This window comes from Macaca thibetana, chromosome 14 (assembly GCF_024542745.1).
Source record: "Macaca thibetana thibetana isolate TM-01 chromosome 14, ASM2454274v1, whole genome shotgun sequence".
NCBI lineage: Eukaryota > Metazoa > Chordata > Mammalia > Primates > Cercopithecidae > Macaca > Macaca thibetana.
Window position 1 is genome coordinate 33,816,431 of NC_065591.1, and position 27,092 is coordinate 33,843,522.

Here is a 27,092-nt window from a genome sequence, read left to right on the forward strand (position 1 = left end):
GTATTTAGTTGGTCTAAACTTCATTGTGACCTCATCTATGACCTACAGGAGTACCCTGTGACACAGCAGGCCACAGGTGCTTCCATTAAGAGCTTAAAAGTAGGACTCAAAGCTCAAAAGAAATCCACAATTCTAAGGACCTTTCGAAGACAATGAAAAAGTCATGAATATGGTGATTATTTGTCTTCTGACATCTTTCAAACCTTCCTTCATGCAATTCTATGCTCACTTTTAACCTGGTTTCCTATTTCTTTCTGTTTCTGGCCTACCCCACCCTGTAGCTTCTTGAGAAAATATTTTTATGATTCGTGATCCCTCCCTACCTCTTTCTCTTTAGAAAGCAGGCTTCTAGTCGACTTCACTAATATGTTCTTAATAGTACATAGGCTGTGCAGTGGCAAAAATGTAGAGTGACATTGAAAGTATATACCCTATACTCTTTAGGGTACAATGTTGTGTGAATTATTCTTATCTCAAGCAAACTGGCATCCGATATACTGGAGACTAGTAAAGATGTGCAAAAACTCATGAAAGAATCATCATCTCCAGTAGAGTGTAGTGGCTTTAGGAACATAGATTTCTAACACACAACACATTCATGTGCATTAGTTTCAATTCTTTCATAGAAATTATGTGAACCAAGGTTAAAAAGACACCTACGGGTAGAACTTATCAAATGAAGCCATTTCTACATTCTTTTGCAAGAAGTACAAACACACTTAAAAAATAAATACATTAGACAGATGTTCATTATGCACCCAGCAAAAGAACCCAATATTCAAGCCATTTTTGAAAATTAATCCAAATTATTTGCAAAGGTACACTCATCAGGTTCTTAATATTTAAGAAAAAATTAAGCTCATCAGTCTTTTAAAAAGTAGTACGGCCTTAGAGCTGATTAGTACTATAAATAAGTCACTCTTACAAACAAATACTCCAGTACATAAACAGTTCAAGTCTTTCCACACAAAAGTATCACACACAGCCTTTAAGAAACAATTTTTTTGGTAGAAATCCCTCTGAAAATAAATAGGGATGTCTTGCAAATGTCACTGGCTTCATCTTATAATGCTGTGTTTTAAAAATAAAGGCTTGCTTCTCAAATCAAATTTTGATAACCTTAGTGCTAACAAAGCCTCAAAATCATCTTGTGAGATCTGATGGTGTGCTACTGTAGGGCATGGGAGGGGATTCAATAAGCAACTACAGAGACAGTCAGCTTTTATCAACACATCCTAGTCAATGCTGAGCCTGATATGCTATTGGAGAGAGCGATTGAGTGTTTTCCCCTCGGGCTGTAACTGATTATTGACTCCTCCCATTAGCATGTGGAGTGCATATTGAAGGTTCAAACACAAGGCTGAGGGACTCCTGTCCCTAGGCCAGTGCTGAAAGACAGCCTATCACTTTGTGTAACTGCAGTCCATGTGTGACAAACCTGACCTACATTTCTCTCTTTCTTTCTCACAACAGCTTGTCACTGTTTTAAGAAGCTATTTTCTAAAAAGCATAAAAGAAATGACTTTTAAAATTGCTTAGGTAATCTGCATTCCTAAAATATCATTTATACCAATCATAAGGAATAGTTTATCCTGAAGATAATCAGCCTAAAATGAGCTCAAAGATAGCAGAGTGCTTTATTATGTCATCTTATATATAGTATCTTCATTTGGATTATCATTTATACTGTATAGTCTTCAAAGTACTATAATTAAAATAGTAATCCATACATATTTATTTTAATAAAAAGAAGTTTTTATACACATAAAGCATATTAATTAGGAATGTGTAATTAAACAGTTTTCAAATGTAATAAAAAATAGCTTTCAAGGCTTCACAAGAAGCCACATCCTAGTAGTTTTCTTAACTTCTCAATGGATACACAATAATCACTGCTAATAATAGGGCATAATTAAAAACAGTGATGGAGGGGAGGAATAAAGGCAACAACACTTGGAACACATGCTGGAAAATGCTCCCCAGGAACGGCTGCAGAGCGTGCTTCTAAGAGTTGCCGATGTGCTGTGGCTCCTCAACACAAGTACCTACCACACCGCTGCAAGTCATACTCTCTTTTTGTCTCTTCATTTCCTAGAATTTTCCACGCTTGATCAATTTCAATGAACTTCTGTACACATTCCTCCACTGTTCCTGCTGATACATCTGTACTTTGTTTATCTGGATGATACTGCCAATCAAAAATAAGGGTGGGAGGGAGTGAGTAGAGAGAGCTGAGGGGGTTACATTTAAAAAAAATTGTAAATCTGAGCTTTAGTTAAGAAGGTAATGAGAAGATGAAAACTAAATGCCAAGGCAATGAGACAACAGTGTTGGACACAGGAGACAACTGCCAGGTTAATTAGACCACTGGAGTAGCTATAAATCCACCAGTGACATGATCTGTCACAACGTGCAAAGACAGCATTTTCTGGATAATTTGTTCATGGAATCCTTGGTCTCATGGACAATTTACCTAGAGAGGATGACTAACACAAATAGCAACAGGTATGCGCAGACGAGCAGGACATGAAACAGGAAGAGCACAAACTAGGCAGAGTATGAAGCTTTCCTTACACAATGTGCTTACCTATAGATAGCATTATACAATGGACCACTAGGTCTTTCTTATGAAATTATACAATCATAATTTTAAATAAAAATATATCTAATTATAAACATGACAACTTTCATCTTCTTCCTCAGCCCTGAAGATTATAAAGTTATAAATCCCCAAGCATACATTTTTATTAAAAACTCGTTATTCTAGGCCAGATTTGTAAGAAATAACTTTAAAGAACTCAAACACTTAGATGTAAATTAATTCATTAAAGAATCTTTCTTATGTGAATTTTCTAAAAAGTCTAAAAATTTTTGTTTTCAATATGCAGTAATTTCTTTATACTACTAGGTCAAAAACAGGAAGCTTTATGCCAATTCATAAATTCTCAAATGCTGATGTACATGTAGCTCACTAAATAGTTATCCAGTAGGATCACTTATCACTTCTCCTATCTCCTTCCTTCCTTTTCTTCTATGTTCTCTGTGATTCTCCCTTTTCTTTTCATCTAACAGTTCTGAAAGGATCAATATGTCATTTGCTTTTCAGCAATCTCCCAACAAATGGGAAAAGATTATATAAATTTAGAGACATTTCAGTGAAACAATCTGGGGGTAACAATAGCACATATTCAGATATGTAAATTTTCTTACTTTCAAGTAAATAAGGAACTCCCAGCCTGTATGATGCTTACCAGGTTCTTCTGTGAAACCAAATATCAGAATAGCATTTGCTGTGCTAGAGAGGATCCTTAGTGGTGTGTAGAAAATGAATCTATCGTTAAAAGATAGTATTTATCCAATAATTACTTCGACACTTTTATACTTTAATTTCAAAAAGTCAACTTAGGAATGTCCTTTTAATGCAGAATACTTTTTTTTAAATGTCTTACTCTTTTTTCCAAGTTTTTACAATAAAACAGGCAAATAACCATATGTACATTTCATGACTCATCAGTGTGGTTGGTTCATATATTCCTCAATTAATGGTACAATAATTTCAATTATTTCATTGACTGCCTTGCAGACATTATCAGGAGCACAAAAAAAAATTGCAAGTACCATGTCATTTATTATCTAAATTGCTAAGGCCAAAGTCACTCAGTAAGTTGTGTCAAGTACCATGAAGCAAAATGTCTTCAATTCTCAATCTAGAATTTGTAAAGTATGTAAGTTTTAATTAAATCACAGACTATTTTAAAAATAGATTCATTTTCAGGATGAACTTCTCCACACTGCTGAAGATGCTCTCTAGCACAGCAAACGCTATTCTGGTATTCGGTTACACAGAACAACCTGGTAAACATTATACGGGCTGGGAGAAAGATTCTAGGGCAGACAACGAGGAATAGGCTTCCATTTTCCCTTTGGCAAACTACTTCTCTTCCTATTAAATCTATCAGTTATCAACATTTAGATATTTAAACTAATGTAAGTACTGAAGAAAAGGAAACTAAGGTTTTATTGTTTCATGTTCTTTGCCCGTGATTTATTAAATGATGCTCATAAAAGTTATTTCTATACTGAGGTTTTGGCAATCTCTAAAGTTGGGATATTCAAGCAATATCCCTAAGCCAAAGTAGAGTTGGCTGCATTAAAGTTCTCTAGCTGACCCATTCCTCTAACACTACACAAAGGTTTGTCTAACAAGCTTAGTATAACTAAATGTTATTATATGTAACATATTCAAATAAGCCATGATACATTTATGATACATTTACATGGGAAAACTCTTAATTTCAGTATGTCACAAGCATTAAGGCCCTGGAGAACTTGTTCTAAATTTGTAGCTATAGAGTAGGAGTAAAGATCAACAGGTAGGTAATTTCTCATGGGCCAATAAAGGAAGTCTACTTGGTACAATGAATAGAAGAGGTTAGGCCTGATCATGTACAAGTCTAACCAAGAAAGTCCTATAAAACCAGGAATTAATTCCTGGATGCCCTAAACTAAAAAATACTACTAAATTTTATTATGAGTCACAAATCAGTTCTATGATAGTGAAAGGACAATTCAATCTCTTTCCCTAATTTGGTATTTTTCTGATTAGTAACTGAAACAAGGGGCTCACCATCTGAGGCTTTAAGTCTATTCAGATTCCATGACATTTATTTAATGGGTACACTCCATTAAAAAATTACAAATATAGCAAGAAAATAAGAATATAATTTGGGATGCTTTAAAGCCTTAGTCCAATGTGTTTTGACAGCAACTTTCAGAGCAAAGTGAAGGTCTAAGAAAAGGAATAACTGTCTGTGGTAGGCTGATAATGGCCCCCAAATATATCACGTCCCACTATCTGGTACCTGTAAATGTTACTTTATTTGGAAAAAGTAAGTTCACAGATATGATTACATTGTAGTTCATGAAATGGGAAGATTTTGCTGGATTATCTGGTTGGACCCTAAATGTATTCAAAGTGTTCTTAGAAGAAAGAGGCAAAGAGAGAGCTGACACACAGAAGAGAAGGTGATGTGAAGACAGTGCAGAGGGAGGTCTGAAATGCTGCCCTTGAAGACTGGAGTAAAGTGGCCACAAGCCAAGGAATGCCTGCAGCCTCCAGAAGTTGGAAAAGACAAGCAATGGATTCTCCATCAGATCCTCCAGAGGGAGTGCAGCACTGCCAACACTTTGAACTCAGCCTGGTTATAATTATTTTGGACTTCTTCAGAACTATAAAAGAATAAATATTTGAAACCACCCAAGTTTCTGATAGTTTGCTTTTACAGCTATGAGAAATTAAAACCCAGTCCAAATATATCTATGATTTACAATTGGAATGCAAGACACTAGAATGTGTTAAGTAGAAGTTTTAATTACAAGGGCTACTCATAAAATGGTGTCATTACACACATTCTTAAAAATATGAAAATTTTCTCTATTGCCAATGGGAAAACAAGCCCCTAATCCTAGGTTTAAAGGGTTTCTGATCTCAAAGTGTATGTTAATTTTGTTCCTACTATTTCTAAATCTGAGCTATCCTGTGGAAGGTAGACTCATTATGACCCTAAAAGACCACAGTCATTTTCCTTCTGTTGTCAAATCTTATTTCTTGCCCTTAACTTCTTTTACTCTCCACTAGCCAAAAACCTTCCTACTCTTGAGAGCCCAAAGCTAGTCCCAATTCATTCATTCACTTATCAAATAAAAGACAGATGTAATCTAAAGCACTGTATATTCTAGGGGCTTACGATCTAATTAAGGAACCAGACACAGCCATTAAAAAAAAAAAAAAAAAAAAAAGCATGGACTTCCTTATAGTCTCAAAAAATGCCAGCTGAATCAAACAGGGAGCTCTGAGGACAACAACATTCATCAATCAAGTAGAGAGAATCCTGATACCCCTTAATTAACAGAATAGGTCTGTTATAAATTTAATGTTGCAAAGTGAATTTATTTTAACTGACTTCCATGTTCTTTCAGTACTAAACTGAAATGCATTTTGCTGGAGTTGAAAAACTTAGTGTCTTGGAAGCAACAGACTCAAAATTAACAAATCAGCAAATCTTGCAACAAACAGAGAAGAAAATTTTAAGAAATTATCATTAATAACAGCACAAAAAATGCTTTGGAATAAGCCAAATAGAGTATATGTAAGACTTCTACACTGAGAAGCACAAAGCACCACTAAGAGAAATCAAAGGCCTAAACAAATGGAAGAAGTAACATGTTCATGGATGGGAAGCTGCTTGTCCATTTTCCCTAAACTGATATATTAATGCAATCCCTATCAAAATTTCAGCAGTAATCAACACTGTAGTACCCGCATAAAGCATAAAGATAGCCGAGAAACAGACCATACATATATGGTCAATTGACTTTCAAAAAAGCTGCTAGAGCAACTCAATGAGGAAAGGAAAGTATGTAACGAATGGTTTCTAAACAACTGGATATCGGGGAAAAAAAATAACCTCAATCCCTCTTATTCCATAAACCAAAATTAATTCAGAATGAATTATACATGTAAAAGTAATCCATAAAGGCAACGCAAGGGAATATCTTTGCCACTTAGGGTAGGCAAAGAGTGCTTTGACAGAAAATAAAAAGCATAAACTGTGTAACACAAAATTGATAAACTGAACATCGAATTTTAAAACTTTCTGCTCATCAAAATACCACTAAGAAAATGAATAAACAAGCCATAGACTGGGAGAAAATACTGGCTGCATATGTTTCTAACAAAGGACTTGTATCAGAATACATGAATAAAAACCTATAAATAAATGATAAAAAGACAAAACTAATTAAAAACCAGATGAATAAAATTGAACAGATACTTTTTCAAAGAAAACTGATGAACAATGTGTACATGAACTTTTTTATTAGTTATTAGGAAATAACTTAAACTTTTTTATTAGTTATTAGGAAAATGCAAATTAAAATCACAATGAGATATTATTACATACCTAAAAGAATGGCTAAAATAAAAATGACTGCCTGGGTGTGGTGGCTCATGCCTGTAATCTCAGCACTTTGCGAGGCCAAGGCGGGCAGATCACCTGAGGTCAGGAATTTGAGACTAGCTTGGACAACGTGGTGAAACCCAGTCTTTACTAAAAATACAAAAATTAGCCAGGTGCGGTGGCACGCACCTGTAGTCCCAGCTACCCAGGAGGCAGAGGCACAAGAATTGCTTGAACAGGGGAGGTAGAGGTTGCAGTGAGTGGAAATCGTGCCACTGCACTCCAGCCTGAGGGACAGAGCAAGCCTCTGTCTCAAAAAAAAAAAAAAAAAGAGAGAAAGAAGAAAAAAGAAACAAAAATACTGATAACACCAAGTGTTGATAAGATATGAAATAACCAGAATTCTCAAATACTGCTGAGAGGAAACAATTTGGCAATTGCTTATAAAGTTACATATACATCTACTCTATGATCAATAAAAATGAAAATCAGAAATCTACGAAGAGATTCATAAAAGAATAGATTAACAGTCTTATTCGTAACAGTCTTATTAAAAAACTGGAACCATAAATGTCTATCAACTGCAGAATAGGTAAATACCTTTCATTAAATCCATAAAAAAGAAATATTACTCAACAATTAAAAAAGAACAAATCATGACACACTCAACATAAATGAAAATCTAGAATATCTGTTAAGTAAAAGAAGAAAGAATAAAAACTACATACTGTATGATTACGTGAACATGAAATCCCAATTTAGGTACATTTAATCTGTGGTGATAGAAACCAGAAAGTCGGTTTCCAGGTAAGAATAGGTAGTGGAAATTAAGAAAGAGGGGCATGAGGGAACTTGCTGGAGGAACAGAAATGTTCTATATCTTATTTGGGGTGGTGTTTACATGATATCAAACTCACCAAACTTAACACTTAAGATCTGTGCATTTTTCGTTTTATGTTGACAATATCTCAATAGAAAAACATCTTCAGACATGTTTAAATTTTTTAAAAAGAATTTAGCAAATCTTTCTAAACCATAAAGGATAAATAAGGAATTTCTTCCAATATTAATAGAAAGATAAGTACAACAAAAAACACAGAAAATTAATGAAAAAATTAATATGAATTAGTGAAAAGCTTGAATTACACATTAGTTTATGGAAATTGTTTTATTACTTTCAAGCACATTTGCCAACTTTAATAACTTCAAAACATTTTAAAAGACTAAGCATTGCTGAGTAGAAACCCGAAGTGCATCCAAAATTAAAATACCATAAATATGTCACAATATTAAAAATACTGAGAGTGATAGTATCTGTGTGATTCTTCATTATACAAAGACATCTATTTCCAAAATTTCAGTAAACTGCTATTTTTTTAATCAATTAATTATTATTATTATACTTTAAGTTCTAGGGTACATGTGCATAACGTGCAGGTTTGTTACATATGTATACTTGTGCCATGCTGGTGTGCACTCTGAAATGACTTGACACCTATAACTGTATGATCTAAGTAATTTCCTCATATTTGGGGGAAACTTTTCAATTACATAAACTTAAATTCTTTAAATTACCATATCATTCATTGAGAATAGGAAAAACTACCACAAAAGTAGATTAAGAAACTCTCTTGATACAAAAATAGGGGATCATACATGGTACTACAAAAGAAATACAGGAACTGATAAAATATTTCATCAGGATTGGTATGTGTCATCTGTTTTCTGACTATTTCAAGGATAAGTAACACTTTTAGTTATGAAATCTTAATTCTCATCAGCTGAGATTTTTTGGCAATGGGCTGTCCAATATGAAATATTTTATTTTGATTTCAAACACTCTCTACATATTAAGTCTAAGTGCTTTCTAAATTACTAATTCTAGAGTGACTGTCACAATGTGTCACCTCAGTGCTACTCAAAATGTGGTCCTCAGAACTGCAGCATCAGCATCATCAGAGAGCTTGTTACAAATATCAATTCTTGGGCCTCACCTCAAATCTTCAGAGGGAGGATTCCAGAATCTGTGTTTCACCAAGCTCTCCAAGCAACTGTTACGCGTGCTAAAATTTGAGAAGCACACTGTTAGCCTTGACTGCTTAAACATGGAATTCATGGGCAAGTCAGAAGATAAGTGCTTTGCAAAAATGTTCCTGTGACAGACGCATCCTTCCAAGTACGTACACCAAAAAGAGGGGAAAAAAATCCATTAACCTAGAACACCACAATGAAAACTACAACGTGTTTCAAGTCAAAAATTTTTTGATATTTGATACCTTCCATTCACTAATCATAAATGTCAACTTATTCATTCCATTGTTTGTACTAACACCATATGATGTCACAGATGAAGACACTGATGAAATCTGAACAATATGCCAGTGGTAGTTTAATCTGTTGACTTTTTTTTTTTTTTAAAGAGAGGGGCATAATTTGTATCAGGCTTCACCTTAACACTAATGATGATATCCACTGATAAGTTTACACAGAAACAAATGTTTTTCCACTAAGAAATGAAGCACGTAAAATTATGAAAATAGCATCATACAATGCAGTGTGAAAATTCTACCAACTTCTAAAAGGTTTTAGTGAAAATTTTTTAAATATATATATATTTTTTGAGATGGGATCTCTCTGTGTCATCTGGGCTTGAGTGTAATGGAGTGATCCTGGCTCACTGCAACCTCTGCCTCCCAGGATCAAGCGATCCTCCCACCTCAGCCTCCCGGGTAGCTGGCTAATTTTTGTATTTTTTGTAGAGACGAGGTTTCCATATTGCCCAGGCTGGTCTCCAACTCTAGGACTCAAGTAATCCATCCACCTTGTGAAAATTACATATTCATTAGCTCCAAATGATATTTTCTGTTGGCTACACAACATATAAAGTTGAAATGAAATGATATTTCTTTACAGTAAACACATAAGAGTTTTATGGTAAACTGTCTACATACATTAATCCTTTAGTACACACTTGTAATTGTGCTGTTTTGATATATAAAATATAAACTATATATAAGAAGTAACAATAAACCATGAAAAGGACTCTGGGCAAATCTGATTACACAAAAATCCCCAAATAGGCTAATATTACTTGATTTATCAATGTGGCAATTGAGGTTTCCTCTACGTATTAATAGATGAGTTTTAGTACCATCAATAGGATGCTAGCTCTCTATCTCTAGCTTCAAACTTTCTTGAATTCTAGAACCAAAGTTTGAAATACTTTCTGGAAGCTTTCTTGTCAGCACAATAAGTTTAATATATTCGATATCCAATATATTATCCAGACACTAAAATTTGTTTCTCCTCTTGCTGAATTCCTTGCTCTGTTAAAAAATAACTCCATTAAAAAATAACTCCATGCTCAATAAATGCTAAATGAATGGATGAGGGGAAAAATTTTCCTAATAATCCAGACTATCAATATTAGGGTAACCCCTCTTTCCCTCCTCCCATGAACTGCCAAATCTATAGATTCTACTTACATAATTTACTTTCTATTCTCAATATCAACCCTAGTTCAGACCATTAGCTCCTACCTAGTCCCCAGCAATCATCTTCTAAGAGCTTTCCAATCCATCTTACCTGCTTCATAGTCACTCATCTTAACATAACTCTGACCATGTCATTCCCCAGCTCATAAATTTTAAATGGCCAACTAATGCATAATGAATTACAGTGAAACTCTTTATCCTTAAAAGTAAAGTACTACAATAGAGAACCACAACCGACACAACAAAACAAGAGAATTTTAGACCAATATCCCTGATGAACATCAATGCAAAAATCCTCAATAAAATACGGGCAAACCGAATCCAGCAGCACATCAAAAAACTTATCCACCATGATCAAGTGGGCTTCATCCCTGGGATGCAAGGCTGGTTCAACATACGCAAATCAATAAATGTAATCCAGCATATAAACAGAACCAAAGACAAAAACCACATGATTATCTCAATAGATGCAGAAAAGGCCTTTGACAAAATTCAACAGCCCTTCATGCTAAAAACTCTCAATAAATTCGGTATTGATGGAACGTATCTCAAAATAATAAGAGCTATTCATAACGAACCCACAGCCAATGTCACACTGAATGGGCAAAAACTGGAAGCATTCCCCTTAAAAACTGGCACAAGACAGGGATGCCCTCTCTAACCACTCCTATTCGACAAAGTGTTGGAAATTCTGGCCAGTGCAATCAGGCAAGAGAAAGAAACAAAGGGTATTCAATTAGGAAAAGAAGAAGTCAGATTGTCCCTGTTTGCAGATGACATAATTGTCTATTTAGAAAGCCCCATTGTGTCAGCCCAAAATCTCCTCAAGCTGATAAGCAACTTCAGCAAAGTCTCAGCGTACAAAATCAATGCGCAAAAATCAGAAGCATTCTTATACACCAATAACAGACAAACAGAGAGCCAAATCATGAATGAACTCCCATTCACAATAGCTTCAAAGAGAATAAAATACCTAAGAATCCAACTTACAAGAGATGAGAAGGACCTCTTCAAGGAGAACTACAAACCACTGCTCAGTGAAATAAAAGAGGACACAAACAAATGGAAGAACATACCATGCTCATGGATAGGAAGAATCAATATCATGAAAATGGTCATACTGCCCAAGGTAGTTTATAGATCCAATGCCATCTTCATTAAGCTACCAATGAGTTTCTTCACAGAATTGGAAAAAACTACTTTAAAGTTCATATGGAACCAAAAAAGACCCCGCATTGCCAAGACAATCCTAACCCAAAAGAACAAAGCTGGAGGCATCACGCTACCTGACTTCAAACTATACTACACGGCTACAGTAACCAAAACAGCATGGTACTGGTACCAAAACAGAGATATAGACCAATGGAACAGAACAGAGCCCTCAGAAATAATACCACACATCTACAGCCATCTGATCTTTGACAAACCTGACAAAAACAAGAAATGGGGAAACGATTCCCTATTTAATAAATGGTGCTGGGAAAATTGGCTAGCAATAAGTAGACAACTGAAACTGGAACCTTCCTTACTTCTTATACAAAAATTAATTCAAGATGGATTAGAGACTTAACTGTTAGACCTAAAACCATAAAAACCCTAGAAGAAATCCTAGGCAATACCATTCAGGACATAGGCATGGGCAAGGACTTCATGTCTAAAACACCAAAAGCAATGGCAACAAAAGCCAAAATTGACATATGGGATCTAATTAAACTAAAGAGCTTCTGCACAGCAAAAGAAACTACCATCAGAGTGAACAGGCAACCTACAGAATGGGAGAAAATTTTTGCAATCTACTCATCTGACAAAGGGCTAATATCCAGAACCTACAAAGAACTCAAACAAATTTACAAGAAAAAAACAAACAACCCCATTAAAAAGTGGGCGAAGGATATGAACAGACACTTCTCAAAAGAAGACATTTATGCAGCCAACAGACACATGAAAAAATGCTCATCATCACTTGCCATCAGAGAAATGCAAATCAAAACCACAATGAGATACCATCTCACACCAGTTAGAATGGCGATTATTAAAAAGTCAGGAAAGAACAGGTGCTGGAGAGGATGTGGAGAAATAGGAACACTTTTACACTGTTGGTCTAACTGTAAACTAGTTCAACCATTGTGGAAGACAGTGTGGCGATTCCTCAAGGATCTAGAACTAGAAATACCATTTCACCCAGCCATCCCATTACTGGGTATATACCCAAAGGATTATAAATCATGCTGCTATAAAGACACATGCACACATATGTTTATTGTGGCACTATTCACAATAGCAAAGACTTGGAACCAACCCAAATGTCCATCACTGACAGACTGGATTAAGAAAATGTGGCACATATACGCCATGGAATACTAGGCAGTCATAAAAAAGGATGAGTTCGTGTCCTTTGTAGCAACACGGATGCAGCTGGAAACCATCATTCTCAGCGAACTATCGCAAGAACAGAAAACCAAACACCACATGTTCTCACTCACTGAACAATGAGATCACTTGGATACAGAAAGGGGAACATCACACACAGGGGCCTGTTGTGGGGTGGGGGCATGGGGGAGGGATAGCATTAGGAGATATACCTAATGTAAATGACGAGTTAATGGGTGCTGCACACCAACATGGCACATGTATACATATGTAACAAACCTGCAGGTTGTGCACATGTACCTAGAACATAAAGTATAATAATAATAAAAAAAGAAACCACAACCTACCATTCAAGCTTTATCTATTAAAATATTAAACACTGAATACATAAACACTGTATTCTAACTATATCCTTATCTGTGCAAAGATTAGTACAGTGCCTCTTCGCACAAGTATCCTTCATAAATATTTGTATATTTAAGTTGTGTGTTTAATATTTTCCCCAAAAGTACAAAATCAGAAACTTACTGATTTTAGTCAGCACAATATAGGAGGAGGGACGAATTTTAGGTTTAATCTGAGGTACTGCACTTAAGTGCCTTTTCTCTCATACTCTTTCCTAGTGAACAAGTATTTACTATGTCATTCTATTACGCTGACACTGTGAACAAATATGATATGAAAATGCTTCAGCCCAATGATCTTCCTTCAAACACTTTTCAAATTGAGGAATGAGATACAGAGTAAACAAACACTAAGAGGAATGCATTCAAAAGAATACATATGGAAAAAAAATGAATTTGTAGTTGCTATGATTTGAATGTGTGCCCAATCCATGTTAAATGTGATTGTCATTGTGACAGTATTAGGAGGTAGCACCTTTCACCAGTGATTGGGCCATGACTGCTCTGCCCTCATGAATAGAATAATGTTGTTATTTCTAGAGTAAATTCCTTATAAACGGCTAAGTTTGGCCCCCTTTTGCCTATGTAGCAAGCGCTTGAGTTTGCTAGTCATGGGATGGGACAGCAGGAAACAGAAAACTCTTTTCAGATGCTGACCATTTAATATTGGACTTCTCAGCCTCCAGAACAGTGAGCCAATAAATTTTTGTTCCTTATAAATTACTGCTCTGGGTGCAGTGGGTCACACCTGCAAGTAATCCCAGCACTTTGGGATGCTGAGGCGGGAGGATTGCATGAGGCCACGAGTTTGAGATCAGCCTGGACAACACAGTTAGAACTCATCTCTACTATAAATTTTCATGGTAGCATGGGCCTGTAGTCCCAGTTACTCTGCAGGCTGAAGTAGGAGGACTGCTTGAGCCCAGAAGATTGAGGCTATGATGAGCCATGATTGTACCACTATACTCCAGCCTGGGTGATGCAAAAAGATTCTGCCTCAAATAAATAAAAAGGTTAGCTAGTCTGTGGTATTTTGTTATAGCAGCATGAAATGGACTAAGACAGAAGCTGTGAGAGTTAAAAATGGGCAAGGCTGAAAAAAATTCCTGGCTGGGTGTGGTGGCTCACGCCTGTAATCCCAGCACTTTGGGAGGCCGAGGCGGGCAGATCACCTGAGGTCAGGAGTTGGAGACTAGCCTGGCCAACATGGAGAAATCTTGCCTCTACCAAAAACAACAAAAATTAGCTGGGTGTGGTGGCACGTGCCTGTAATCCCAGCTACTTGGGAGGCTGAGGCAGGAGAATTGCTGGAATCTGGGAAGAAGAGGTTGCAGTGAGCTGAGATCACGCTACTGCACTGCCTGGGCAACAGAGCAAGACTCTGTCTAAAAAAAAAAAAAAAAAAAAAAAAAAAAAAAAAAAAAAGAATTCCTAATGTCTCTTTCTCTACTCTCCTTCTAATTTTCCTGAAAGAAAACTGTTAATGTTTCACATACCAATTCTGTACTACCAAAAAGGGAGTAAGTGTCATAACAACAACAGATGTTATCAGAATCTCAGCAAAAAGAGACTTGCTTGGTGTTTGTGGTTTTTTTTTTTTGGTCAATGATTTTGGGGAAGGTCCCACTCAAGTACTGTCTTGCAAAGCCCCAATATGACCACTGTTGAATTTCCGTGACATTACAGTAGATACACATTCCAAACAGATTACCACTGAGGAATTTCAAAGAGCAGCATACACATCAACACTGAATAAAAGCTTATTATGGGTCATTTTTATTTAAAGTTTGCATGCATTTATGAGTCTAATAATCACTACAGCTTGAGGCACTCATTACCTCTAAAGATAATGAAAACTTATTTCTTCAGACATCTGTTGTGAAACAAAATTGAAAAGGTCAATTTGAGAGAATTATATAAGTAATAAGGCATTAATAAATCTGACCACAATATCTGACAACTGAGACAGCACAGGCATTCCTCTCTGGGGTCTGCTGCTTTCCAACCCCAGATTGGAAATAAAGGAAAATCTTAAGTTTCCTCAAGGAAAATTCAAGGCATTCAGCTAGCCCTGAGAAGTAAATGAGCAACTTGATAAGCAAAAGGTCATAACAGCTTAAAATAATAGCCGAGGAAGTTAAAGTCATAAAATGTTTGGTTCCTTATGTCAGAGGTGTGTGAACCACAGCAACTCCATCTTGAATACAAGCTGGGTAAAATAGGACTAAGACCTACTGGGCTGCATTCCCAGATGGTTAAGGCATTCTAAAGTCACAGGACGAGATAGGAGGTCGACACAAAACACAGGTCATAAAGACCTCACTGATAAAACAGGATGCAGTAAGGAAGCCAGTTAAACCCCACCAAAACCAAGATGGCCACTAGAGTGACCTCTGATGATCCTCACTGCTACACTACCACCAGAGCCATGACAGTTTACAAATGCCATGGCAACATCACGAAGTTACCCTATAAGGTCCAAAAAGGGGAGGCAGGAATAATCCACTTCTTGTTTAACACATAATTAAGAAATAACCATAAAAATGGGCAACCAATGGCCCTCAGGGCTGCTCTGTCTATGGAGTAGCCATTCTTTTAATCCTTTACTTTCTTAATAAACTCACTTTAACTTAATGGACTCACCCTGAAGTCTTTCTTGCATGAGATCCAAGAACCTTCTCTTGGGGTCTGGATGGAGACCCCTTTCCTGTAACACCCACGGAAACTAAAGAAAATATCTTAACACATGGCCCTGAGTTGTTTTTCAGAAACCTGGACCGCCACCAAATGGATCTGCTGGTACACAGACTTCAGATAAGAAGAAACTGGAGACTGAACTCTAACCACGTTTCTTTGTTCTAAATTTCCTCCTGAGTGGCTTGGAGGAAGTCATGCCCATGGGACAGACCTAATAATCTTTTCTGCTGACCCCAAGTCTTTACACAAAGCTCTCCTTCGTTAACCAACTGCAAATCAAAAACTGTTTGAATCCGCCTATGATTCGGTAAGCCCCTGCTTCAAGATGTCCTGCATTTTTAGGCCAAACCAATGTACATACTTCATGTGTTGATGTATGCCTTTGCCTGTAACCCCTTATTTCCCCACCTTTAAAAACCCTTATATGTAAGCCATAGAGGAGGTTGGGTCTTTAGCACAAGCTGCCCAATTCTCCTTGCTTGGCACCCTGAAATAAGTGTCTCACTTTCTCTCACTGCAAATCTTGATGTAAGTGTTTGGCTTTGGTGAACCTGATGGGCAGACCCAAGTTCAGTTCAGTAACACAACTAGAAGAGCATTCCCCAACATTTTTCTTCATGAAGAAGAATGATACACACACACACACACACACACACACACACACACACACGCATGTTAACTGAAAAGAACATTTGTGATCTTTAAGTATCTATAAAAATTACCTTAATCAGTTCCTTTGGGAATGCTAGTGAATAGCTAAGAATTTAAAAGACAATATAGTCATGTGCCAGATAACGATGCTGCAGTCAATGATGTATTGCATATACAATAACAGCCCCATAAGATTATAATGGAGCTGAAAAATTCCTACTGCCTAGTGACATCATAGCTGTTATAATATCACAGTACAATGCATTATTCACATGTTTGTGGAAATGCTGTTGCAAACTAACCTACTTTATAAACTTTATAAAGTGGAGCCAGGTGTGGCAGCTCATGCCTGTAATCCCAGCACTTTGGGAGGCTAAGGCAGGAGGATCACTTGAGGCCAGGATTTCAGGAACAGACTGAGCAAGGTAGTGAGATCTCATCTCTACAAAATAATTACAAGATTAGCTAGGCATGGTGGCACAAGCCTGCAGTCCTAGCTACCCAGGAGGCTGAGGTGGGAAGAGTACTTGAGCCCAGGAGGTCGACGCTGCAGTTAGCTATGACTGTACCACTGCCCTCTAGCATGGGTGACAGAGCAAGACCATGACTCTATAATTTTTTAAAAAAACTTTGTAAAGTAAAAAATGCATGGCTGGGCGCGGTGGCTCACACCTGTAATCCCAGCACTTTGGGAGGCCAAGGTGGGCAGATCACAAGGTCAGGATATCGAGACCATCCTGGCTAACACGAGAAAACCCTGTCTCTACTGAAAATACAAAAAATTAGCTGGGTGTGGTGGCGGGTTCCTATAGTCACAGCTACTCAGGAGGCTGAGGCAGGACAATGGCGGGAACCCAGGAGGCAGAGCTTGCAGTGAGGCGAGATCACGCCACTGCACTCCAGTCTGGGTGACAGAGCGAGACTCTGTCTCAAAAAAAAGAAAAAAACCAAGTTACAATAAGCTAAGGTTAATTATTTTAAAAATATTTTTGTATAAATTTAGTGTAGCCTAAGCGTACAATGTTTATAAAGTCTACAATAGTGTACAGTGATGTTCTAGGCCTTCACATTTACTTACCACTCATTGACACCCATAGCAACTTCCAGTCCTACAAGCTCTATTCATGGTATGGACCCTACACAGGTACATGTACCATTTTTAATATTTTATAGCATATTTTTACTGTACCTTTTCTATGGTTAGATATATTAGATACACAAATACCACTATGTTACAACTGCCTATAGTATTCAGTACAGTAACATATTATATAGGTTTGTAGCCTAGGAGCAAACGGCTATACCACAAAGCCTGATGTGCAGTAGGCTACACCGTCTATATACGGATGGCTTATGTAAGTGCACTCTGTGATGTTCTCACAGGGTGAAATTGCCCTATGACACATTTCTCGGAACACATCCCGATCTTGAAGCGACACAGGGCTGTATGTAGTCAAAAACAATACGCTTTCCTAGAGCTCACCATTTGGCTTCGTAATGTAATGGCAGCCCTTGCTATGGAATCTTTGTGAATAATCCTATACATTTATTTATGATGGAATCCTACATTTAACATAGACAGCCCCACGGTTCTCAGAGAGAGCCTTAAAGTGATGCTTCAGTGTGCTTACGTGGCCAGCCACACTGACAGAACAATATGAAGAAATGTACATCCCTTGGGTCTACCAAATCTCTAATGATTGCCTCCAGAGCCATTTTTTTTTTTTTTTTTTTTTTTTTTCTCCAGCCGGATCTCAGCTCGAAGAGCCATTTTAATACCTAGTTTTTTGTTTGTTTTTTTTAGTAGAGACGGGGTTTCACCGTGTTAGCCAGGATGGTCTCGATTCCTATAAACAGATCTCTTGGTCTTCTGAACATATTTTTAAAACTTCTGCTAAATATCACTATACCACTGACTGCCTTTGAAACAAAATTGAGACATTCATTCTGAGATTCCTGGTAGCTGCAAGATGCAGCAGCAAAAGAGAAAAACAGAGAAGGAAGTGAAAGAGGGGGAAGCAGGAGGATGGGAAAGGCAGGGAGAGGATGGGGAGGAGAAGGAGGTAGTGAAGAAAGAAGAGACAGCGGGAGAAGGGGAATAAGAAAACAGAAGAGAAGGATGAAGAAAGAGAGGAAAAGGAAGGATGATGTTTTGAAAAAGAGAGAGAAGAGAGTAAAGAACACTGAAAGACAATAAAGCTGTGCAATATTTGTGGTAGGTATTGTTTTTCAAATAAAGAATTAAGATAACTAATTTATACTCCCACTAACAGTGTAAAGGCATTCCTATTTCTCCACAGCCTTGCCAGCATCTACTGTTTCCTGACTTTTTCATAATCACCATTCTGACTGATGTGAGATGGTATCTCATGGTTTTGATTTGCATTTCTCTAATGACCAGTGATGATGAGCTTTTTTTCATGTTTCTTGGCCACATAAATATATTCTTTTGAAAGTATATGTTCATATCCTTTGCCCACTTTTTGATGGGGCTGTTTTTTTTTTCTTGTAAATTTGTTGATGTTCCTTATAGATTCTGAAAATTAGACCTTTGTCAGATGGGTAGATTGCAAAAATGTTCTCCCACACTGTAAGATGCCTGTTCACTCTGATGATCGTTTCTTTTGCTGTGCAGAAGCTCTTTAGTTTAATTAGATCTCATTCATCAATTTTGGCTTGTGTTGCAATTGCTTTTGGTGTTTTAGTCATGAAGTCTTTGCCCGTGCCTATGTCCTTAATGGTATTGCCTAGGCTTTCTTCTAGAGTTTTTATGGTTTTAGGTTTTACATTTAAGGCTTTAATCCATCTTGAGTTAATTTTTGAATAAGGTGGAAGGAAGGGGTCCAGTTTCAGTTTTCTGCATATGGCTAGCCAGTTTTCCCAGCATCATTTATTAAATAAGGAATCCTTTCCCCATTGCTTGTTTTTGTCAGGTTTGTCAAAGATTAGATGGTTGTAGATGTGTGGTGTTATTTCCGAGGTCTCTGTTCTGTTCCATTGGTCTATATCTGTTTTGGTACCAGTACCATGCTGTTTTGGTTACTGTAGCCTTGTAGTATAGTTTGAAGTCAGGTAGCGTGATACCTCCAGCTTTGTTCTTTTTGCTTAAGATTGTCCTGGATATACAGGCTTTTTTTTTGCTTCCATATGAAATTTAGAGTAGTTTTTTCTAATTCTGCAAACAACCACTGTGGAAGACAGTGTGGTGATTCCTTGAGGAATACCATTCTGGTTCCTTGAGGAACCAGAAATACCATTTGACCCAGCAATCCCATTACCGGGTATATATCCAATGGATTATAAATTATTCTACTATAAAGACACATGCATACATATGTTTATGCAGCACATTTACAATAGCAAAGACTTGGAACCAACCCAAATGCCCATCAATGATAGACTGGATAAAGAAAATGTGGCACATATACACATGGGATACTATGCAGCCATAAGAAAGAATGAGATCATGTCCTTTGCAGGGACATGGATGAGGTTGGAAGTCATCATTCTCAGCCAACTAACACAGGAACAGAAAACCAAACACCACATGTTCTCATTTGTAAGTCGGAGTTGAACAATGAGAACACATGGACACAGGGAGGGGAACAACACACACTGGGGCCTGTCGGGGTGTGGAGGACAAGGGGAGGGAGAGTATCAGGACAAATACCTAATGCATGAGGGGCTTAAAACCTAGATGATGAGTTGATAGGTGCAGCAAACCACCATGGCACATGTATACCTATGTAACAAACCTGCACATTCTGCGTATGTATCCTAGAGTTTAAACAAAAAAAAAAAAGAAAGAAAAAAAGGAAGAAAGGAAACCTTAAAAAAAAAAAAAAAGAATTAAGAGATACATCTGCAGAAACTGAATTCCCAAAAATAAAGAAACATAAAAGGTTAAGATATGTTGTTAAATTATTGAATCCATGGCAATTTACGGCAAACCTTTTTTAAAACCTCTATAATACATCTTTAACTGTGAGGTTTACTAACTCTAAAATATAATCTTGCACCGATTCCTTTTGTTAGTAACATGCGTTTTTTCTCTTTTGAATATATTCGAGTGTAGCATAATCCCTGTTCCTGTATGACTGCATGTAAGATATAAAAACAACTTTAAATCTTGTGCAGTGGGTTACATAATATCCAATATAAATATAAACCCAGACACCTCCACTCCCCCAAATCAAATCAAGTAAGTTTCCATGATATATTCAATACACGCTACAGAGAGAATTCTGATTATCAACCCTTTACCTCCAATTTCCCCAGATGACGATTAGTAGTAGGGAGAGTACTTGCTGACTTCACGTACTCCCTGGGTTCAGGGAAAAGATGTCTTTTTATACAATTAAGGACTCAAGAAACTGATGTCAAACTAAACTCATCACTGCTAAATAAGAGTGGCGATGTACACACACAGATCCTACAGAGAGGCTCTCCTACAACTCATAGCTCTTGCTCTGGACACCAAGGCCATCAGGTACTAATTAACTAGTGTGTTCTGTCAATACTTTCATGCTTTTCTTTTATTAATTGATCATTTTGCCATATTAATGATACTAGTACAGTGGCTTTGAATTCCCTCGAGTGCTTTACCCGAGATAGGAAAAAACCAGTAAAGAAGATATGAGAAAGAAAATGTCACAGATTATCTTTAACTATCTCTTATTTGAATCAATGCTAACACTGCTTCCTATAAAAGTTATCTATTTCTTTTATTTGCAGAAATGCTCCTGTGGACCTAAAATGTACAACTGTTCTTTAAATAAAACTTCAACTGATTTAACTTTATAAGCTACAGGAAACAAGTGAAATGAAATATACTAACGTATATAGGTATACAGGTATGTAACATTCTCATATATAGGTGTTCAAAATTAATGATGGGATTGCATACCTAAGGCTAGAGAGGTGACAAGAACCCTTAATTCTAACTACCTAATGATGAGAGAAAGTCACCTAAATGAAGCTCAATAAACAAGATAAGTGACCTTAATACTGACAGGGGAAAAAAGGGGTAAAAGAAGAAAAATAAAGCATTTAATAACTGTAGTTAGTCAATGAACTTAATATACTATTTTTGAAATAAAGGCCTAAGTAGGCTTCTTAGGATATCAAGAAATAAAAATCGGACCAGGCATGGTGGCTCACGCTTATTATTCCAGCACTTGGGAGGCCAAGATGGGCAGATCACAAGGTCAAGAGTTCAAGACCAGCCTGGCCAACATGGCAAAACCCCGTCTCTACTAAGAGTACAAAAATTAGCCAGGCGTGGTGGCAAGCGCCTGTAATCCCAACTATTCAGAAGCCTGAGGCAGGAGAATTGCTTGAACCTGGGAGGCAGAGGTTGCAGTGAGCTGACATCACACCACTGCACCCCAGCCTGGGCGACAGAGCAAGACTCTGTCTCGGGGGGGAAAAAAGAGAAACATATATCCCCTGAGATAATTTTAGATTTTCATTATTGCAAATCACTGTTATTTTGAAGCGACTGTTAAAAAGTTAGTGTGGAAATGCTGTTAGGACCATGCAGTTGTAATTTTCTAATGAATCTGAATATAGTTTAGATAGGCAAGAGAGAGATGCACATTGACTGACTTTGGCTGTGTTTTGTTGTTGTTTTGCTTTATTTTCCATGAGATGCTCACTTGCTTAAAACATGATAATGTTACAAAAAGTTAGGTATCAGAGTACTGCAATTGTGTCCTTTATACTTTGACACTGCATTAAGATTACGAAAGCTAAAAAAAAAAAAATCACAAAGGTAAAGTCAAGTACAACACACTACTGCCACCTATTGCTTAGCAAAATATTGCCTAAAGAAGCAGTCAATGATTCATTTATCTTTTATGCAAGTTAAGAAATGAAACATGGTTTTTTAAATGTTTTTAAACCCTTTTAAGGTTTTGTGCTTTAGAGAAAATATAACCCACGTGTAAGACTAGCATGCTAAAAATGTTTATCCATCAAAAAATACTTATCTACTACCTTATAACAAACCAGATATTGTGCCAGCCAATGAAGATACCATGATGATTAAACGGGGATCCCTATCCTTGAGGGACTCATAGTCTAGTGGTAAAGAGTACGCATGTCAACAATTTATTATAATGCATTGGGAAGGATGAGGTTCATGAATAAGATGACAGCATGAAAAAGTTTTCACTTGGAGTAAGTTGGGGACAGTTTTATAATAAAGGTGATATATGACTAGGTTTTGAAGGATGCATAGGGTTGGCTATGGAGAAACTGTGGAGGATTGGGGAGGAAAGGGTATTCCAGGGAGAAGGAAGTAGCAAATACAAGACAAGAAAGTACTAAAATGGGCATTAGAGTTATGAAATGCAGGACTGTAAGTCAGACCGAGAATGAGTGAAAGAGTGGTTGGACAGGGAAAAGGGAGATGAAGTTGAAAAGCTAGACTGGGGTCAAATCATAGGGAGATTTTTATTTTGCCAAGAAATGTGGATATGCCCATAATTAAAACTCCACATTATTTTCATGATAGGAACATAATCATATTTTTGTTTCAAAGACAAAAACAATTCTAAACTGATAGTAGGATGGAATGGGTAAGAGGATAGGTAGGTAGATTGGCAATAAAGAAACCACTGTGCTACGGCAGCACTCCTGAGGAACTATGCTAAGGCTGCTGACGATCAAAGGTGGGAGTCAGACAAGGGGAAACGTAGGCAGTAGGGGACACAAATTTGGAAGTCACTCATGCAGCAGATAAAGCTAAAGGAATACACAGAGAGCAGTCTGTCTCAACTTTTTTGAGTTTTGAACTCCTCTAAGAATCTGATAAAATTTGCATATAATTGAGGGGTTAACAGACCTCCCAAGTCCCCTGAGACTCAGAAGAAGAATCCTTGATTTCGTGTTAAGTCAAGAGGGTCAAATAAAACTCAGAAGAACAGTGACATTTATATCACAAAGAGGAACAGACGCTGGAAAAGAAAATAGAGCAGTGCTCAGACAGGCAAGAAGATAATCAGGAAAGACATGCTCCTGCCCATAGAGGAAGAAATTTCAAATTTCAAGACTTATGACAATATCAGATGTCACAGTAAATCCACTATGTTTGGCAAATAAGGAACACTGGCCACTTTAGTAGTCACCGTTTAGAAGACTGACAGTGGTGAAAGGGAGTGGGCTGAGAAGCCAATGGATAGTAGTCAATTAATGTTTCGCAAGAAGAAAGGAGTGACAGTTCGAAGAACCAAGGTCAATGGAGAATTTTTTTGAAGACATTTTACTGGATGAGTGGAAAAAGCTAATGGAAAGGGGAAATTAAAGATACAAGAGATAACTGGAGCAACATTGATTTTTAAAATACTAAAAACTGAATTTTGATTCTGGTTCTGTTATTACACATCTTGTGATCCTAGAAAAGTTATTCAACTGCATAAAATTTCCTCATTTGAAAAATGAAAAGAATGTTTGCCAAACTATAAGCTACGCATGAGAGCAAGGACCTTTGCCCATATTCACCACTAAATCCACAGCACCTAGCACAGCGCCTGACACATTACAAGACCCTTAATATTTAGTCAGTGAATAAAAAATATGTCCGCATACTTCACAGTGTTTTGTAAAAATCAAATTACACAGTATGAGTAAATATATTTTGAACAAAATTTAATTTTTTTTCAAAATGGGGTGTACAGTCAGAATGACTATCATCTAAAAGTAAAAAATAATGGATGCTGGTGAGGCTACAGGTAAAAGGGAATGCTTATACACTGCTAGTGGGAATGCAAATGAGTTCAGCTACTGTGGAAAGCAGTTTGGTGTTTCCTCAAAGAACTTAAAACAGAACAATCATTCAACCCAGCAATCCCATTACTGGGTATAAAACCAATGGACTATAAATCCTTCTACCACAAAGACACATGGGACATGAATGTGTATGTTCATTACAGCACTATTCACAATAGTAAAGACAAAGAATCAATCTAAATGCCCATTAACGTTAGGTTGGATCAAGAAAATGTGGTACATATATTAATACAACATGGAAAACTATGTAGCCATAAAAAAAAAAAGAACGAGATCATTCCTTTCCAGCAACATGAATGGAGATGGAGGCCACTCTCCTAAGTGCACTAATACAGGAACAGAAAACCAAATACTGCATGTTCTCATTTATTAAGGTGGAACTAAACACTGAGTACATATGGACACAAAGGAGGGAACAATAGACACCAGTTCCTACTTGAGAGTGGAGGGTAGGAAGAGGGTGAGGATCAACAAATTACCAATTGGGGGTACTATGCTTATCACCTGAGTGACAAAATAATCTATACATCAAACCTCTGCAACATGCAATGTAACCTGCAATAATGTTATAACAAAACAGCTTTTTGTTTGTTCCACTTTTTTTTTGTATTTTAAAGCATTACTTTTGATTTTACCTTTGTATCAATTCCTCTCTTCTGCTTTCTTTTGATTTACTCTATTTTCCTTTTTCTAACTTTTTACCTGGGTTTTAATTCATTTATTTTTTTCTCCTTATTTACATAAGTATTTAATGCTATAAATTTTATTTGATAATTATTTTAGCTGTATTTCACAGATGCTAACATAACATTTGTTAAATATGGTTCCTTTTGTTTTACATTTTTCTTTGAGTCAAGAGTTGTTTAGAAACTTTTTTTTAACTTCAGAGTGCAATGGTATTTTGGTTTTTATTTTATGAATACCTATCAAACATCTGTAGTATGAAAAAAAAAAAGTGTGGTGGAAGAGGAGGGCCATCATAGCAAGCCTTCCAACATAATTAGTTGATCCTTGTTAATCACAGATTCCACATTTGCAAATTCATCTACTTCCTAAAATTTATTTATAACCCCCATATCAATACTAGCAATGCTTTCTTGGTCATTGGTGACATGTGCAGACTGGTGAAAAACTTGAGTCACTTGACATGCATCTTCCCAGCTGAAATTAAGCAAGGTAATGCTATGCCTCCTTCTTTCAGCTCTCACACTGCAAGTATCCTTTTCACAGTCTATTCAGTGCCATGATTTTTGCATTTTTGTACCTTTTGTTGGCAATTTTGCCATTTCAAATGGCTCCCAATTAGTGTATTAAGTGTTGTTTAGTGTTCCTAAGAGCAAGAAGCCCATGATGTGCCTTATGGGGAAAACACATATGCTTAGGTAAGTGTCACTCACGCATGAGTTACAGTGCTGTTAACCGTAAGTTCAATGTTAAATAAATCAACAATATATATTAAATAACATGTTATAAACAAAAACAAACATAAAACAAAGTCTTTTATTGATCACCTGAGGAAACTGTGAGCAGAGGCTCTCAGGAACCTAACTCTACATTTCCCCTAGGATCAATGTTTTTTTTTTATTATTTGCTAATTCAGTGTTTGTGGCAACTTCAAAGAACATAACTACAGCAAATAACCAGAATAGATGGTACAATAATATAAATATATATTACAATTAATTTATACCTTGTCTTAGTCTACTTTATGCTGCTATAACAAAATATCTGAGACTGGGTAATTTATAAAAAACAGAAATGTATTGGGTCACAGTTCTGGAGGCTGTGAAGTCCAAGATCGAGGTGCAAGCAGGTCAGAGCCCAGTATCTCTGCTTCCAAGATGACACCATGCATGCTGCATCCTCTGAAGAGGAGGGTTATGCTGAATCCTCACATAGCACGGATACAGCCCAAGAGAGAGCAAGAGGGAACTGAACTTGCCCTTTTCTAATGGTCCCAATCCTACCCATGAGGGTGGAGCCCTCACAGCTAATCACCTCGTAAAACTCCTACCTCTTAACACCATTACAACAGTGATTAAATATCAATATGAGTTTTAGACAGGACAAATATTCAAACCACAGCACACCTTGCCTGCTTTTAGAGAGTGCTCTTGGTCCTTTCTCTATTGCCATACCCCACAATGTCCTTAGCTAAGAGGATCTGCATATAAGTCTCCTATGTGCCCTGTTACAGGTTATGTTTCACTCATTCTAGGGGCTCAGGACAAAAGAATCCCCTGCCCAAAGAGCCTGAAGTCAAGACGAAGCTTATATCTCTGGCTGTGGGTAGAAAAAGAAGCAAGGTAGGACAAGTGGTAGCTGTCTTTGTACTGCTGCATTTGGGCATAGAAGCCCAAGGACTCTGTCTTAGTCCATTTGGACTGCTACAACGTAAAAACCATAGACTAGGTTGCTTAAATAACAACGATATATTGCCTAAATCAAGGCACTAGCAGATTTATTGTTTGGTGAGGGCCTGCTTCATAGATGGCTTCCTCTGTCCTCACATTGTGAAAGAAGTGAGGGAGATGGGGCGCAGTGGCTCATGCCTCTAATCCCAACACTTTCAGAGGCCGAGGCGGGCAGATCACCTGAGGTCAGAAGTTTGAGACCTGCCTGGCTGACATGGTGAAACCCCATCGGGAGGCTGAGGTGGGAGAATCTCTTGAACCTGGGAGGCAGAGGTTGCAGTGGGCTGAGATCAAACCATTGTGCTCCAGCCT

The 27,092-nt window shown here is 37.1% G+C and overlaps 1 protein-coding gene and 1 long non-coding RNA gene across 2 annotated transcripts in view; one reads left to right on the plus strand and one right to left on the minus strand.

Annotated features, from left to right (window-relative positions):
- DNAJC24 (DnaJ heat shock protein family (Hsp40) member C24) overlaps positions 1 to 27,092 on the minus strand; it is a 940,502-nt gene that overhangs the window by 20,687 nt on the left and 892,723 nt on the right. The window contains exon 4 of the mRNA XM_050759073.1: positions 2,050 to 2,188. Within this exon, the coding sequence (XP_050615030.1) occupies positions 2,050 to 2,188 (139 nt within the window). The remainder of the gene's footprint in view (positions 1 to 2,049; positions 2,189 to 27,092) is intronic.
- On the plus strand, positions 76 to 21,422 carry LOC126936363 (uncharacterized). Its single transcript, XR_007719435.1, has 3 exons — positions 76 to 172; positions 15,996 to 16,231; positions 21,310 to 21,422. It is a non-coding gene; the product is annotated as an uncharacterized LOC126936363 (long non-coding RNA).